Below are 16,747 nucleotides of genomic sequence, written 5' to 3'. Positions count from 1 at the left end.
TCTAGTCCCCAAACCTCATCCACAGGGTGAAAAGAGAGAAATGAGGTTCTGTTTGGACTATAGAGGGCTCAACTCTGTCACCAAGACAGATGCTCACCCTATCCCAAGAGCTGATGAATTGATAGATAAGTTAGGTGCAGCAATATTTCTAAGTAACTTTGACTTCACTGCAGGGTACTGGCAGATTGGCATGGCACCAGGAGCAAAATAAAAGACTGCATTCCCCACACCTGATGGGCATTATCAGTTTACTGTTATGCCTTTTTGGTTTAAAGAATGCCCCTGCCACCTTCCAAAGGTTGGTGAATCAAGTCATTGCTGGATTGGAGTACTTTAGTACAGCATATCATGATGGTATTGTTGTCTTTAGCTCTACCTGGCAGAATCACCTGATCCACCTGATGAAGGTTTTAAACGCCCTGCAAACTGCAGGCCTAAATATCAAGGCATCCAAATGCCAGATAGGGTAGGGAACAGTGGTATACTTGGACGACCTTGTTGGTGGAGGCCAAGTGCAACCCTTACAACCTGAGATCCAGGCCATTCTGGACTGGGCAACTTCAACAACCCAGACCTAAGTCAAGGCATTCCTTGGCTTGACTGGTTACTACAGGAGGTTTGTGAAGGGCTATGGGTCCACTGTGACTCCCCTCACAGAGCTCACCTCTAAAAAGATGCCCAAAAAGGTAAACTTGACAATTAGCTGTCAAAAGGCTTTTGACACCCTGAAAAAGGCAATGTGCTCAGCACCAATTCTCAAAGCTCCAGACTATCCCAAGCAGTTAATTGTACATCCTGATGCCTCTGAGCTAGGGTTAGGGGCAGTCCTATCCCAGACCAATGATGAAGGCCAAGACCAACCTGTTGCTTTTATAAGCAGGAGGCTTCTCTCCAGGGAGCAGCGTTGGAGAGGCGTTGAGAGGGAGGCCTTTGCTGTGGTTTGGTCCCTGAAGAAGCCGAGACCATACTTATCTGGTACTCACTTCCTGGTTCAAACTGACCACAGACCTCTCAAATGGCTAATGCAGATGAAAGGTGAAAATCCTAAACTTTTGAGGTGATCCATCTACCTACAGGGAATTACTTTATAGTGGAACACAGACCTGGGACTGCCCATGCCAATGCAGATGGACTTTCCAGGTTCTTCCACTTAGACAATAAAGACTCTCTAGGGAAAGGTTAGCCTCATCCTCTTTCGTTTGGGGGGGGTGGTGGGTGTGTAAGAAAATGCCCTATTTTTGTATGGTTGCCCCCACTTTTTGTTTAAATGCTGATGTAATTTGACCGAGTGTTCCCTGGGTTCCTGCCAAACCGATACTCGGGGGGGCCTTTGTTCTTTCCCTAAAATGCATTATAAACAAAACCCAGTTGGCACTCTTTGGCCACAGGTCGGTCCCTTGTAAATGGTACCTCAGGTACCAAGGGCACTGTGACCTGAGAAGGCCTATAAGGGCTGCAGCACTTATTGTGCCACTCTTAGAAGTCCTGTACCCTGACACTCACACACTGCCTTTGCAGGCTGCGTATCTTGGTGCAGAACAAAGTGAAGAGTCCACATGGCACACATCCCTGTGTGCCATGCCCACAAACCACTGCCCTGGCATACATCAGTCACCTCTCTAGCTGTGTGCCCTATGCCAGTGGTGAGGGTACAGGTGCAGGAGCCCTGTACCCCTACAGTGCCCAAGTCCATTCCTGGGCACTGTAAGTGCAGTGCTGCCATTAAGAGTATATGGTGCTGGGAGTTTGTCATTACGAACTCCACAACAACATAAAGGCTACACTGGAGACTGTGAAGTTTGGTATCAAACTTCTTAGCTAATTAAACCCACACTGATGCCAGTGTGGGATTTAATGTAAAATGCACAACAGAGGGCAACTCGACCTAATTCTAGTGACCTGACTGAGTGGCTGCTTAGGCTACCACCAACCGACATGTTTCTGGACCCCTGGGCCAAGAGCTGCTGCTCTCGGGGAACTGAAACAATGCACATCCTGGGACGCGCTGCCAAGTCTCCTCCCCCAGGATGGGCAGGGTTCATGAAGGAGAAGCTTCAAAGGCATGCCGCCTTTGTGAGCCTCTCAAGACCAATTGCTGCTTTCAGCAACTGGTCCCCACTGGTTCTACCCCCCACTGTGGGCGGGAGAGCCAGTGAGGGAAAGAGGTGTGCCCACCTCTGCCAACTGCACCCCTCTGGTGGGGGAGGCGAGGGGAAGCACAACCTCGAGTCACCGCCATCTTGAGGATGGGGGACCCAGTCAACCAGGGAAAGGCTCCTGCCCCCCTCCCACTAGAGAGTGGCAGAATAGGAGGTGTACCCACCCCAGGGAAGGGACCCATTGATCCCTGCCCTTTACCTACCTGTAACCCCCCTAAATTTAGTATTTAGGGGGCACCTGAACCTTGCTTCCTCAGATCCAGACAAGAAAGAAGATACGAAGGACTGAAGAGCCGTGCAGAGCTAACAAGAGGACGACGCCCATTGACTTGGCCCCAGCCCTACCGGCCTGTCTCCCTCTCTAACCTGCTCCTTGAAATCCCGGTGTGTCCTGCAGCCAGCAACCTCAAGAAACCCGGAGGACCTGCCTGCCTTCACTTCTAAATACTGCATCTCACGTGATCACCAGATTTGTTCAAACTGCAACTTCTGGCACCAGCCATAGACTGCGAATCCAGCCCACTCTGCACCCGCCGAACATGGCTTGAGTGGAAAAACACCACGAGGAGGTCACCCCGGCGATCCTGACCTGAGATTCGGCAACCCCTGAACTGCCTCCAGCCGACGCCTGCAGACTAAATCCAGAAAGCCCCCCCTAACCGCGACCAGGAGCTGGTAAGAAGATCCGACCCCAAAAAGTACCGCTGCACCCGATGCCCCACAGCCTTGTGTGCCCAAACCGACGGTGCCTAACTAACCCTTAACTTCCCAACTTACCTCTCCAAGTGGTGGTCGCACCCAGAAGTCCTTCATCTCGCTGCCTGCAGTGCTTCTTCAAACTGGAGAATCTCCATAGAAAACAACAGGGCTCCCAACGTCGAAACAACACTCTGCACCTGGCCGCCCCAGTGCTGCTGAGGGTGCACCTTTTTGTGCTACTTTGTTTTCCCCCTAGGAGCTTTGCTCCCACAACCTAGTAGCCTGCTTGCCAGCAGCCACCAACCGGGGGCCCCCTATCCCCCATTGGAGAACATGGGGCCTCAACACTTTGCACCCGGCCGCCCTAGTGACGCTGAGGGTGCAACAACAGTGCATCACTGACCCTGGGGGACCCCTGAGTCTAACCCCAGAACCTTAACTCCCACGGTCGATTACTTACCTGTGAACCGTTAACTTGTTTTTCCTCCATAGGATAATATTGACAATTTTCTTCCCAAAAGTTTATAAGTGTGGAGTTTTGAAATCTAAAAATATTCTTTAACCCCTTCGACGCTCATGACGAGCTGAGCTCGTCATGAGTTACGCCTCTCGTACGCTCATGACGAGCTCAGCTCGTCATGTAACGCGGGTTTTTTAAAAGTGCCGCGCACAGCGGGAAAACCGCTAGCGCGCATGCGGTTAAAAATCGCACAAATAACCAAAACTTATTCACTTACCTGTTTACGGGAAATGTCCCAGTGCTGAATTCAGGTATCCAGCACTGAGTAAGAAAAGCCTACGTACAAAGTATCTCGTCTGCAATTTACTGAAAAAGCCTATGTACTGTATTTTCTAAGTGTTGCAACCTACTGCATCCCCTGTAAATCAAACCAAGTACAATTGCTATTGCATTTTCAAACTGTTCTATATCCAGTAACTTATTACTGAAAAGTATTTAATGCTTCCCTGTGCCAGGCTTGCTTGGTTCTAAAAATAAAACAGTATATATTTTTATACAAACACAAATGGCCTAGAGTTCAGTTCTTGAGTGTGTGAGTTCATTTGCTGGCTGAGTGTGTACATCAAATGCTAACACTGTCCTCTGATACTGCCTTACTGCTCAACCACTCCACCACAATTAGAGAGTAAGGTTCTTTCTAACTTTAACCTCTGCCTACCTCTGGGGTCACATGAACTCTATACACACCATACCTCATTTTGGTGTAGTATATATAGAGCCAGTGTCTTAAAACCAGATCCTTAAAAAAGAACTTTAAGACACATAACAGGAGAATAGTATGCACAAAGTTAAAAGTGTTTAATAATAGTTACAGCTGACCCAACATTATACAACCTCTCTTAAAAGAGCCTAACAAGGAGTTTCATAGTGCAAACCTTCTACCCCTACAGTTTGGTAGGAGGAATAATCAAGTCTACAATTAGTTATTGTGATTCAATGTAACAAAATATCTGTCTACAGGATGTAACACTACTGATAACCCACCCTTGGAGCTCCGTAGGCCATATCATTCACCTTTCACAATAAATGCGTCAGAGCTACTGTCTTTGTCATGGATTTTTATGGGAAACAAATCAGACATGGTATATGACATAAACTTTACCAATGAAGCTATCAGGTTTGTAGCTTTTGGTGTCACCATAGCCAACTGTGGCTTTGTTTACTGATCACACTCTTTCCAATCCAGCCAAAGGTGCAATGCAAGAGCTCTCTTTAAGTGGAAGTACACACGTTCTACTCAAGCAAATGCTGTGTGGAGGTATATGGACATGTGGGAGGAACAAAAGCCCCTCTCGGAGGTGCTTCTTACAGCTCTTTTAATACCGATCAAGTAGTTCTGGCGCTGTCGAGCCAGACCTAAAAGAGAGGGGGGTGGGGGGGGGGGGGGCGGGTTACTATCACGGATCACTTCCGCTCCATTGCTTAGGCCTTGCAGGTCATGCCGGCTGCTTGTGACTGCGACTTGACATCTGTCTGTTCTTTCTGCAGTCAGAGATGTCTACTGGACCCGCCGCTAGGAAGAAGCCGGAAGCCGAGGAAGGGCCTCACGGCGCCCTCGTCCGCCCCTGAAGAAGCATGGATTCCAGGTATGACTGCGGGGTTCGTGTCTTCCGGTGCGTGCTGTAGATTCCCCGCCCTGCGGATGCACCACCAGTCTGATCTTGAGCGCATACCCTTCACTGTCCGGGCAGGACCCACTGTTGCTCCCCGACCCTGACATTCACGACCCCTCTGCTGGGCACCCCTTGCTCTCCAAGCACTGATGCCCACCACTGCTCGACTAATGTACCCAGTGGTCGAAGTGGGCGGGATCAGCAGGGCACGGCGTGCCCCTACTTCTTCAATTCCAAGAATTCCGTTCCCCTTCTTTTTTATATTGAAAATGCGTCCCAGGACGCAAGAAATCACTAGCGCCTATAAATAAAGCTCGGCGTTCCTGGCGTTCGTTCGAGGACGGGTAACAGGACTCTGTCTTTTTCTTCTTGCCCAGAGAAGATAAACACAGTGTCCACTTCTGTTCTGCCGGTTCAGCTCCCCCCTCCAACCACCCACTCTTTCCTTCTTTCCTCTCTTTCTGTCTAGCAGTTATTTTACTGAAAACCATGACTTCAAGACAGGGTTCTCACTCTCTTTCCTCTCCTTTCTTTTATTTGCTCCCTCTGAAATGGATCCAAAAAAGAAAGACATTTTTGCTGGAAATGTCTTTAATTCCACAGTGCAGCACCTGGAATAAAAGGTAAAAAATATGAAAAATAACTAAATAAAGTAAGACCGAGTGGTAGCAAACTGGCCAAATTGATTTTATTCACATCCAAACACATTAGCGCCACTTTTACAGAGTTTGCCAATGTAGCGCTATTTTAGTTTTCTTGTCTTTGTTTTCCCTGGGCTTGCAACTAGTGCACACTCCTGGAGGTACTGCAAAGTTTGGATTGGAAAACAAAATGTGTACTGCGGCTCTGCGTCTAGGGATGTGGTCTTTTTACCATACTACTTAAGTTTTTTGAGAATATAAGCAATGGACATTGAAATGGGTCCATTCAGGGCCCTGTAGTCATGTCCTTAACTTTTTAGGCAAAAGCATTCACTGTTTTCTGAATAGTGAGTGTAAAAGTATTAAGGTAACCCTGTTGTTCCTGCTTACATTTCACATGGTTTGCTAAATTTTGCATTCCCAATGAGTGTTTGCTTTTTCCAGGAGGTTGTTACTTTTTTTTCCAAAGGCTGCATATTGCTCTTGTCTAATGCGTCATTTAAATTGAGCCGCATCCAGGTGTTTATAGCTGGCAGCAATTGGGTTGTAGTTGAAGGCAGTGCGAGTTTTTCTCAGTGGGGGAGAGGATGTGGCACTATGGCCATAGCTGCTGAATTTGGAACTGGGGAACCTGGTTCAGTCTTAATAACCAGTCCACCAGACTACTCTCCTGAGAGAGCACAATCCCATGCTAGACCTTAGAAGGCATCGCATGACCTTAGAAGCCCTGGTGTCTTAGCACCAGCAGGTGGACCCTAGCAGTGGCAAGTGTTGGTTAACTTTCAAAGTTTGTCCACCACAATTCATACTGAAGTTCACCTTCAGTCTTGCGGGCAGGCCTATGAAGCAGCACAGCCAGAACAACAGTGACTCTGTCACTGGGGTCACAGGACCCTTGAGAAGGGCCAGCTCTAGAGGAGTGCAACCGGTGTGACCACACTGGGTGCTGACTATGGGTGGAGGGATTATGTTTGCAAGTATATAAAGGTTTTAAATACGCTTGCTGCCTCCTTCCTGGCCTCCAGCAATTTTTGGCAACAATAAAAATGTCATGATGACTCTGGTGTTTAATGTTCTTCCTAGAGCGAGATCATTTTGTCTAGTGGAAGTTTTGATTCATGGAAAGGTAGCTCAGAGGGTTAAAGTGCACATAATGGAAATAGGTCAGTGGGATACTGCTTTTGTCAGAGAGATTCTTTTGTTACTTGATGTTTATAAGTTAAAATCCTAACAGTGAGCTATTAACTTTCATCTAAGAGCTGCATACAAACTGCAAGGTATAAATTAGAGCATTATGTTTTTCCCCAGTCTTTGATTATCCTCATGTTGCAAAAAGTGTTCTTTTGGACAGAAATCCATTCTGATTACTAAAGAGAACCCCCAACCATGGTATTAGGTTTTAAATTCTGAGTTTGTGTTTCTCCAAACCAATCACTATTCAATTTTACGGCCTACTAGTATGGTTTTCATGTGACTCCTACACCTTGTAGTCCTTAGACTTATGTAACATTTTCTATACAGTGATTTACACACATATTGATTGTCTCTGAGTAATGTGTGTGATGTAAAGTGATCTGACACCCTACAGTGGTATGAGTGGTGCTGTAAATCAAATTAAATGCATCTGAGAGAGAATGTGGTTATGGAGACTTGAGGGGCACTGTTAAAGGGTGGTAGTGAGGGAATCCTTGGCAGAGGTGGTCATTGGGGGGCAATAACAAACATTAATGCACAGGGCACCACCAATGCTAAGGCCGGCCCTGTCCTTAAGGCCAGTCTGCCTCACCCATAGGTACCTCCATTGGGCTTGTTTCAGAAGTAGTAGCTGCAACTCATCAGCGATTGGCAATGCAGAATTTGCTCGCACCCCATCCTAAATTCACAAACTTCAGTCTCTCTGCTTTATTCACAATCACGTTTAACATGTGCTGCTTCCTGTGGGGACACTGGAATTAATTATGCAGCAAAGGAGGACAAAATTACGCTGCAGTGTTGACTTAATTATGCATTAAAAAAAAGGCTGCAGCGGGGGGGCATGGTTCGCAGCCAAACAAGATGGCCGCATAGCCGAAGAGCTCCGGGGACGGTGAAGCCCTTCGTAACAATCCGCACACTTATCCGGTGAACTACGAGGCTCCAAGGGCCGGAACGGAGGTCCGGGACCAGACGGTGCTGAGCAGCGGCACTCTGAGAGAAATCCGACGGTGGGGAGGCTGCGAAAATCGAGCGTGGCCAGTGGCGGCCTAAAATCCGGACAGAAGCCGGGGCCCACAGTAGATAGAGGCCCGTAACGGAGAAGGAGAGGCGACGGAACGGGGCAAGATCACCCGGCGCTACAACACACGCACTGCACCGGCGTGTCCAGCGAAGTCTGGATCTCTCCCTGGGGGCTCCGCGATCACCAGCGGCAGAGGACATATCGCAGGGGGTGCGGCAGCAACGTGAAGAGGCCTCGGAGGGGGTAGCAGCCAAAACTCAAGCAGTGAAACGCAGTGAATGCAGTCGGCTTGACCGGTGGGGGACCAACATACTTTGCAGCAACAGAGTGGGTGCCACGAACGATTGTCCCGTCCTGATTCCCACCCCCACCCCGTACAGAAATCGAGCGCGGCCAGTGATGGCCTAATATCTGGGCAGAAGCCGGGGACCACAGTTATTAGAGGCCCGTAGCGGAGACAGAGAGGCGACGGAACGGGACAAATGTAACCCGGTGCCACAACACACGCACTGCACCGGTGTGTCCTGCAGAGCCTGGGTCTTACCCTGGGGGTTCCTCGAGCACCAGCGGCAAGGGACGTGTCATATGCAGAGGTCGCGGAAGGGGTCACAAGCAAAACTCGAGCAGTGGAAAGCCGCGATTGCAGTCGGCGTGACCGGTGAGGGACCAACATAATAACACTGTAATTGAACCGGAGGAGGCCCCAAAGGCGGTTCGGTGAGGCAAAGTTGCACTACTGCGGTTACAGGGAGGTGTGAAACAACCCAGAAGTCACGCCAGTAGCGGAGTTCGGACGTGGATCTCGAGGTCTCGGGGGTGCAGTGGCAGCGGTATTTCAATAAATTTCAGCAACGCTCCCCCGCGCATACACGACAAGGGACATCAACGCTTAATTAAGTAGCAGAACCTGTACCCCATGACGCGACGCGCAACATCTGGAAGAAGTACGCATCCAGCTGGTGAAGACACCATGGCGGGCAGGGGCCCCAGGAATCAATCCACACAAGCCAAACTAGACAAGTATGCTATGATAAAGGCTTTCCGCCACTCCCGGAGGGACGTACGTCCTCGGGTAAGGGGTCGGAGAGCGACGGAGCAAAAAAAGTAACTCTAGAAGACATTATGGCAGCCCTTTCGAATGTCCAGGCCACGGTGGGAACAATATCGGCAGACGTTGCTCTGCCTCGTGCGAATTTCCACAAAATGGCGGACAGGGTGAACGAAGTCGAGATAGTCACGAAATCCTTAGTAACGGATACAGCGGAGATACAGAGAGTAATATCCAGACTTGAGGCAGAAAACAAACAGTTGACGGAGAAGCTTGATGATCAAGAAGGGCGCTCCTGAAGGAACAACGTGCGCATTCTTGGCATACCGGAAAGTGAAGGGGCTCAAGCTATGGACATTTATGTTGAAGAGCTAGTGAAAACGCGGCTACAACCCAAGGGACTATCCAGTTGTTTTTTAGCGGAAAGGACGCATAGGGTCCCGAGCGGGAAATCAAAACCGGGAGCGCCCCCCCCCCCCCAGACCGGTGCTCGCAAGGCTCTTCAATTTAAGGGATAGAGAAGCCATATTGCAAACGGCAAGAGTCTCACCACTGATCAAGATCCACAACTCGACGGTGGCCTTTTTCCCGGATTACACAGCAGCGGTCTCCCGGCGCAGAGGGAGTTTTCTAGAAGTGAAAAAAGAATTGCGTGCCCAAGAATTGCCCTATTCAATGCTGTTTCCTGCGCGGCTCAGGGTGTTGGCTGAAGGCAAGACGTGGTTTTTTGACACTCCGGAAGCGGCCTATGACTTGATTGAAGGCTGGCGACGGGTGGCGAAGCCCTGCCGCGGGAACAGGTACCGCCAACTCCGAGAGGCAGAAGATGAACCAGGAAACCAAGCAATGCAACGCCAAGAAACGGACCGCTCGCCGAGGTCAGAAGTAGCGGAGAACGGGCAAGGATAAACCTGTTGGCCCACATGGGATTCATGGAGAAGCTCCCCTGCCTGTAAAGCTGTGGCGGTGCCGCCTTGAACACTGGACTAACGTCGCCCCTGGAGGGATGGAAGGACTGGTACCTCCTCTGAACTCTTTACCCCCGTCAAGCAAGTACTATGGTTGGGGTTGGGAAGAAGCACTCTGCTGAGTTGGGGTGGCGGGCAGTTGTAAGTCCGTTGAGCAGGGAGGGGGGGGGAGTATAGTGGGGAGGGGAGTTTGGTATTTGTTTCAAGTTGTTTTTGTTTGTATAGGCACTGATAGTGAATCGGAGACTCGATGGAATGGCAGGTCCTTACTTGAGCTGGGTGGGCAGCAGTTCCTGATACCTACACACTACACTCATGGCATTGAACTCACAATCTGACAGCGCCCAGATTGCAACACAGGAGGCCCCAATAGCCCCCCCTAAAGGTTCTAACGTGGAACGTGAGAGGGCTGGGGGATAAGATAAAGAGGGGACTGGTATTGCAGGCTCTAAAACGCCAGGGGCCCGTGTTAGCGCTTTTACAGGAAACACACCTCATGGGGGCAGCATGTAAGGCATTAGATAGATGGGGGTATAAAATGGCAGTGCATTCCGAGTTCTCCTCAGGATCCAGGGGGACGGGGATCCTGGTGAGGAAAACATCCCCATTCATAGTTCTGCAGACTAGGACGGACGACCAGGGAAGGTTTGCGGCAATACAGGGCCAGTGGGAAGGCAGACTCCTTAATGTGGTATCAGTATACATCCCACCGGCACTTCACTCTGTGGCGTTCCCAGCGCTCAGCGAGTTCCTTCTCACCCTACCGGAGGGAGACCTTGTCATTGGGGGGGACTTTAATGCGATAATGGACACCACCATAGACAAGTTCCCGGCTCGATCCCAAACGCCCGGACCCTCCCGTTTCCGAAGCTTCATAGAGGCAATGGGGCTAGTGGATGTAAGGAGACACACACACCCTACAGCTAGTCAATACACATACCACTCCACAGTCCATAACAGTTTGTCCCGATTGGACTACTTTATGATGCTAGGCGCTAGACTCCAAAACGTGGAAGAGGTAGAAATCAAGCCCAGGGGCATCTCAGATCATTCCCCGGTTCTGTTAACCCTCTCCTGTAGGCAGAAGTTCCGCCGGCGGATATACCCTATTTACCCGGGCTATCTCAATGTTCCAGCCATTAAAAAAGAGCTCCGTAGTGTCACAAAGCACTTCTTTGCGGAAAATATGACATTTGTGGCATCGCCGTCAATAGTATGGGAGGCATACAAAACCGTCCTTAGGGGACAGGCCATTGCCTCCATTACAGGTCAGAAACGGGCAAAACAGAAGGAACTGTTAGAGCTAGAACTAGCATTGCAAGCAGCCGACACAGACCACTCAATGGACCCTTCGCCTGATAAGGCACACACCCTGCACCTCAGACGACAGCAACACAGTGACTACCTACAGAAGCAGACAGTAGATAGACTCAAAGCGACAAAGCATAAAATATATGATGTGGGTGACAAAGCGGGTAAAATGTTGGCCTGGCTAGATAGGATAGAGACTGGCCCTAAGGGAATACAACAACTACGGACGAGGGAGGGGCTGCTCCAAATGCAACCAGAAGACATAGTAAACACACTAGCAGAATATTTCAGGGAGGTTTATACTCCGACTTTGGAAGTGACGGAGGCGGAGGTGGCGGGCACCCTCATAACTATAGAGATGCCAACCCTAACACCAGAAGCATCCTTAGAGTTGGAAGCGGATCTAACGGAGGACGAATTGCAAACTGCAACCCGTTCGATACAATCGAGCAAAGCATTGGGGCCCAATGGGATCCCAACAAAATGGTACAAAAAAATGTCTGGGACTGTGAGCCCGCCGCTATTGGCAATGTATAACGAAAGCCTGGAGAGGGGCGAGCTATCACTAGACCAACGAATAGCGACAATAGTAGTAATCCCAAAACCTGGTAAATCCCCAACCAATGCCAAGATTTTAGCGAAGTTGTTAGCGAACAGATTGTTGGCCCACCTCTCGCACTTAATACACCCAGACCAGTCGGGCTTTATGCCCAATAGGAACACGGCCCTTAACCGTAGGCGAGTGCATGGGGCGCTGGCAAAGGCCCCATCGCTGTCAGAACCAGCGGTAATATTGTCTTTAGATGCGAAGATGGCATTCGATATGGTGGAATGGAAATACCTATTTGCGGTCCTATCGCATATGGGATTTGGCCCTAAATTTTGTGAATGGGTACGACTCCTATACGCGAGGCCCTTGACTCTGGTTACGGCCAATGGACACATATCGCACGAAATATCGCTGGCAAGAGGGACGCGACAGGGGTGCCCCCTGTCGCCGCTCCTGTTCGCACTGGTACTGGAGCCTCTGGCAACACTGATCAGAACGACCCCATTGCTAAAGGGAATCCGGTGGAGGGAAGTTTGGAAGGACCGTCTCTCCCTTTACGTAGACGATATACTAGTATACCTTATGGATCCAGAGCACGGTATACCGGAACTGCTTGCTGTTTGCGATACCCTTGGGAAAGTGTCGGGATACACAATAAACTGGTCTAAGTCGGTCCTCTTCATACTGAAAGGGCCGGAGCCACCACTCCCCACCGATTGCCCGCTGGTAGTGGCTGGGGATTCTTTTAAATACCTAGGAATACATATTACCAAAGATGCCACAGATTTCTTTGCTAGAAACCTGGCGCCCCTCTGGAACGCTTAAAACGCGATGTGACACATTGGGCGTCGTTATCCCTGACGCTCCTGGGCATGGCGGCATTATATAAAATTATGGCTCTGCCGCGGTTTCTTTATGCCCTTGACAACACACCCTTCCCGATCCCACCCCGATACTTTAAGCAAATAGCGCCGCAAGTAGCGCAGGCGAAATTACCCAAAAGTTGGCACGAAGGCGGGATCGCACTCCCGGACATACAATTATATTATTGGGTGGCACATCTTAAGGTCATCAACCAATGGATCCATGCACCTCAGGATGATCCAGCGTATAGGGCGGATAGAGCACTGTTGGGCACCAATAACATGCTAGCCGTACTTTACAACAAATGGTTGGTACCGAGACTGGAGGGACCCACGAAACATACGACCATGTTGTGGTACACGGCACAGGCAAAGTTGGGATGGAGAGGGACTATAACTAAACTCACTCCGCTCTGGGATAACCCCAAACTAGGGTACCTGTGGCACAGTAAGGGGTTCACGCAATGGGGCATGATAGGCATCTCCACGGTCGGGGACTTGTGGGACAGAGGAACGGTGGTACCATTTGCCCAACTTCAGCAACAATATGACCAATCAATCAATCAAGAAATTTGTATAGCGCGCTACTCACCCAGAGGGTCTCAAGGCGCTTGGGGGAGAGGGGTCCGCTACTGCTCGAACAGCCAGGTCTTGAGTTGTTTCCTGAAGGAGAGGTGGTCTTGGGTGCAGCGGAGGTAGATGGGAAGGGAGTTCCAAGTCTTGGCTGCCAGGTAGGAGAAGGATCTTCCTCCCATGGTGGCTCTTCGAATGCGTGGAACCGTGGCGAGGGCTTGGTTGGTCGATCGCAGTTGGCGGGTGGGAGTGTAGAAGGTCAGGCGGTTGTTCAGGTACCTGGGTCCCAGGTCATGGAGGGCCTTGTGTGCGTGGGTGAGGAGACGGAACGTGATTCTCTTGCTGACGGGGAGCCAGTGCAGGTCTCTCAGGTGTCCGAAGATGTGGCTGTGTCGGGGGATGTCTAGGATGAGTGGTGCGGAGGCGTTCTGGATGCGTTGGAGTCTTTTCTGCAGCTTGGCTGTGGTTCCGGTGTAGAGGGTGTTTCCGTAGTCCAGTCGGCTGGTGACGAGTGCTTGGGTGACAGTCTTCCTGGTTTCGGTGGGGATCCATCGGAAGATCTTCCGGAGCATTCGTAGGATGTTGAAACACGATGATGAGACTGCGTTGACTTGTCTGGTCATCGAGAGGGAGGAGTCCAGGATGAAGCCCAGGTTGCGTGCATGGTCCGTAGGCTTGGGTGCGCTGCCTAGGGCCGGGGGCCACCAGGAGTCGTCCCAGGCGGAGGTTGATGATCCAAGGATGAGGACCTCCGTCTTGTCAGTTCAGTTTCAGTGTCAGTTCAGTTCAGAGTTCAGTTTCAGGCGGCTGTTCTTCATCCACTCGGCTACTTCTTTCATCCCTTCGTGTAGGTTGGTTCTGGCAGTGGCAGTGTCGTTGGTGAGGGAGAGGATCAGCTGAGTGTCGTCGGCGTAGTAGATGATGTTAAGGTTGTGTTGGCGTGCGATGGCTGCGAGGGGGCTCATGTAGACGTTGAAGAGGGTGGGGCTGAGTGATGATCCTTGCGGTACGCCGCAGATGATTTCGGTGGCCTCGGATCTGAACGGGGGGAGGCGGACTCTCTGGGTTCTTCCGGCGAGGAACGAGATGATCCACTCCAGTGCCTTCTCTTGGATACCGATGTTGCTGAGGCGTTGTACTAGGGTGCGGTGGCAGACAATATCGAACGCTGCGGAGAGGTCCAGGAGGATGAGGGCCGCTGTTTCCCCGTTGTCGAGCAGGGTTCGAATGTCGTCCGTGGCAGCGATGAGGGCGGTCTCGGTGCTGTGGTTGGCTCGGAAGCCGGACTGTGAGTGGTCGAGGGATCCGTTCATCTCGAGGAAGGTGGCAAGCTGTCTGTTGACAGTCTTCTCGATGACTTTGGCGGGAAACGGGAGGAGCGAGATGGGGCGGTATTTCTTGAGGTCGGTGGGGTTTGCTGATGGTTTCTTCAGGAGGGCGCTGAGTTCGGCATGCTACCAGCTCTCCGGGAAGGTGGCGGTGTTGAAGGAGCAGTTGATGATGTCCCGGAGTTGGGGTGCGATGGCGGAGTCGGCCTTGTTGAAGATGTGGTGGGGGCATGGGTCGGTTGGTGATCTGGAGTGGATGGTGTTCATCGTGTGGATGGTGTCTTCGGTGCTGACCGGGGTCCAGGCGCGGAGGGTGGTGGTGGGGGGCGTTGGTTCTGTGGTTGGGTGCGTGGACTGTTTGCCGAAGCTGTTGTGTATTTCTGCGATCTTGCTGTGGAAGTACGAGGCGAGTGAGTCACAGAGGTCTTGTGAGGGGGTGATGTCATTGTTTCCGGCGCTGGGGTTGGAGAGCTCCTTGACGATGCTGAAGAGTTCCTTGCTGTTGTGTGCGTTGTTGTCTAGTCGATCCTTGTATGCTGACTTCTTGGTGGTGTTTGCGGGTGGCGTTCTTGAGGGCGGTCATGTTGTCTGTGGTCGGAGTTTTTCGCCAGGCTTTTTCGAGGGTGCGGCAGTTTTTCTTGGAGTTCTTGAGGTCATTGTTGACCCAGGAGGCTCTCTTGCTTCCGGGCTTGCTGGGATGGTTTTTCAGGGGTGCGAGGTCATCAGCGCAGTTGGTGATCCACTGTGTGAGGTTGTTGGCTGCTTGGTTGGGGTCCGCAGATCTGGTGGGAGGGTTCTGGTTCAGTGATGTGGTGAGCTGGTCCGTGGTGATCTTGTTCCAGCTCCTGCGGGGAACCTGTTGTGGGAGGTGGTGAGTTGTGGTCTTTCTGAAGCTGAAGTGGACGCAGCTGTGGTCTGTCCAGTGGTGCCCGGCGGAGTGGCTGAAGGAGATGTACTTGCTGGAAGAGAAGATTGGGTCGAGCGTGTGTCCGGCGTAGTAGGTGGGAGTGTTTACCAGTTGCTTGAGTCCGAGGTTGTCCAGCAGGGTGGTGGTGTTGTTCTCGTTGTTGTTCTCCAGTTGGAAGTTGAGGTCCCCTAGGAGAATGTAGTCAGCGGAGGGGAGGGCGTGTGGGCTGATGAAGTCTGCGATGTCTTCGCTGAATTGTGTGCGGGGTCCTGGGGGTCTGTAGATGAGGGTTCCTCAGAGAGTGGTCTTGGGGTCGGTGTGTATCTGGAAGTGAAGATGTTCGGCGGCTGTGAGGGTGTCGCCAGACTGAAACATATAGCTACGTGCAAATAAGACATGCATTACTGGCATTGATCCCGCCAAATACTGAAGTCCCCGAGTCCTCCCCGCTGGAAGACCGACTACTTACAGACCACATGCATAAAGGCGCCACGTCACTTACATATAGGAAGCTACTTAATAATCTACCAGACTAGACAGCTACACTAAGGGGTAAATGGGTGACGGAAGTGGGAGACATAGATAACTCTGAGTGGCATGAAGCCCTGGCATCGCCTAAAGAGGTGGGAATCTCCGCTAAGCTGCGGTTGGTACAACTTAAGATCCTGCATCGAATAGATTACACCAGGACCACCTTGCATAAACTGCATAGGGCACAACACCCATATTGCCTTTGAGGGTGTGGGGAAGAAGGTACTTTTATACACACCATATGGGAGTGCTCAGCTATAGCAGAGTACTGGCACCAGGTCTTACGTACTATATCACAGACAGTGGAGGTGTCACTCCTACCGGAACCGAGTAGATGCTTACTTAATATATGGGAACCTAATGAACTTTCACGCCACGGACAGATGTGGGTCACGTTGGGCCTCATGATTGCTAAAAGGAATATAGCGCAGAAGTGGGGGGCAGGGGAATTGCCCTCATTGACAGTCTGGTGTAGAGACCTGGATCTTGCTATGATTATAGAACGGACGGTAAATGCAACGAGAGGAAAACCCCGGAAATGGACTAAAATCTGGGCGGCCTGGAATACTTTTAGAGGTGAAATATGTGATCCGCTGCAAGAACCTGATGTAGATAGTTCGGATGAGGATTCAGAGTAAGGGGAGATTATGGAAGGGAAAGAGGTATTGAGGGAACTGTTACGAGATATACAATGTAATTTTGGAATTGTAAGGATACTATATTTGAAATTAAGTACTCTAACCATGCTATACGAATGTCTGATTGCTGTCAATGTTGCCTATATGTTGCTCAACTTAATAAAAACATTAATTTAAAAA

At 50.6% G+C, this 16,747-nt stretch overlaps 1 protein-coding gene across 7 annotated transcripts in view; it reads left to right on the top strand.

The window, feature by feature from the left end:
- Positions 1–16,747, top strand: part of PROSER3 (proline and serine rich 3) — a 166,520-nt gene that overhangs the window by 7,918 nt on the left and 141,855 nt on the right. For 6 of the 7 annotated variants that reach the window (XM_078655406.1, XM_078655403.1, XM_078655407.1 and 3 more), the window contains exon 2: positions 4,867–4,964. The exons of the other annotated variant lie outside the window; for it this stretch is intronic. Coding sequence is in view for 4 of the 6 variants with exons in the window: in XM_078655403.1 (XP_078511529.1) it covers positions 4,954–4,964 (11 nt within the window). In the remaining 2 variants the exon portion in view is untranslated. The remainder of the gene's footprint in view (positions 1–4,866; positions 4,965–16,747) is intronic. 7 annotated transcript variants of the gene reach the window in all.

The sequence above is a fragment of the Lissotriton helveticus genome, chromosome 7 (genome assembly GCF_964261635.1).
Source record: "Lissotriton helveticus chromosome 7, aLisHel1.1, whole genome shotgun sequence".
Classification (NCBI taxonomy): Eukaryota; Metazoa; Chordata; class Amphibia; order Caudata; family Salamandridae; genus Lissotriton; species Lissotriton helveticus.
The sequence above is the reverse complement of the archived record's forward strand: the minus strand, read 5'-3'. Positions and strand labels throughout refer to the sequence as shown.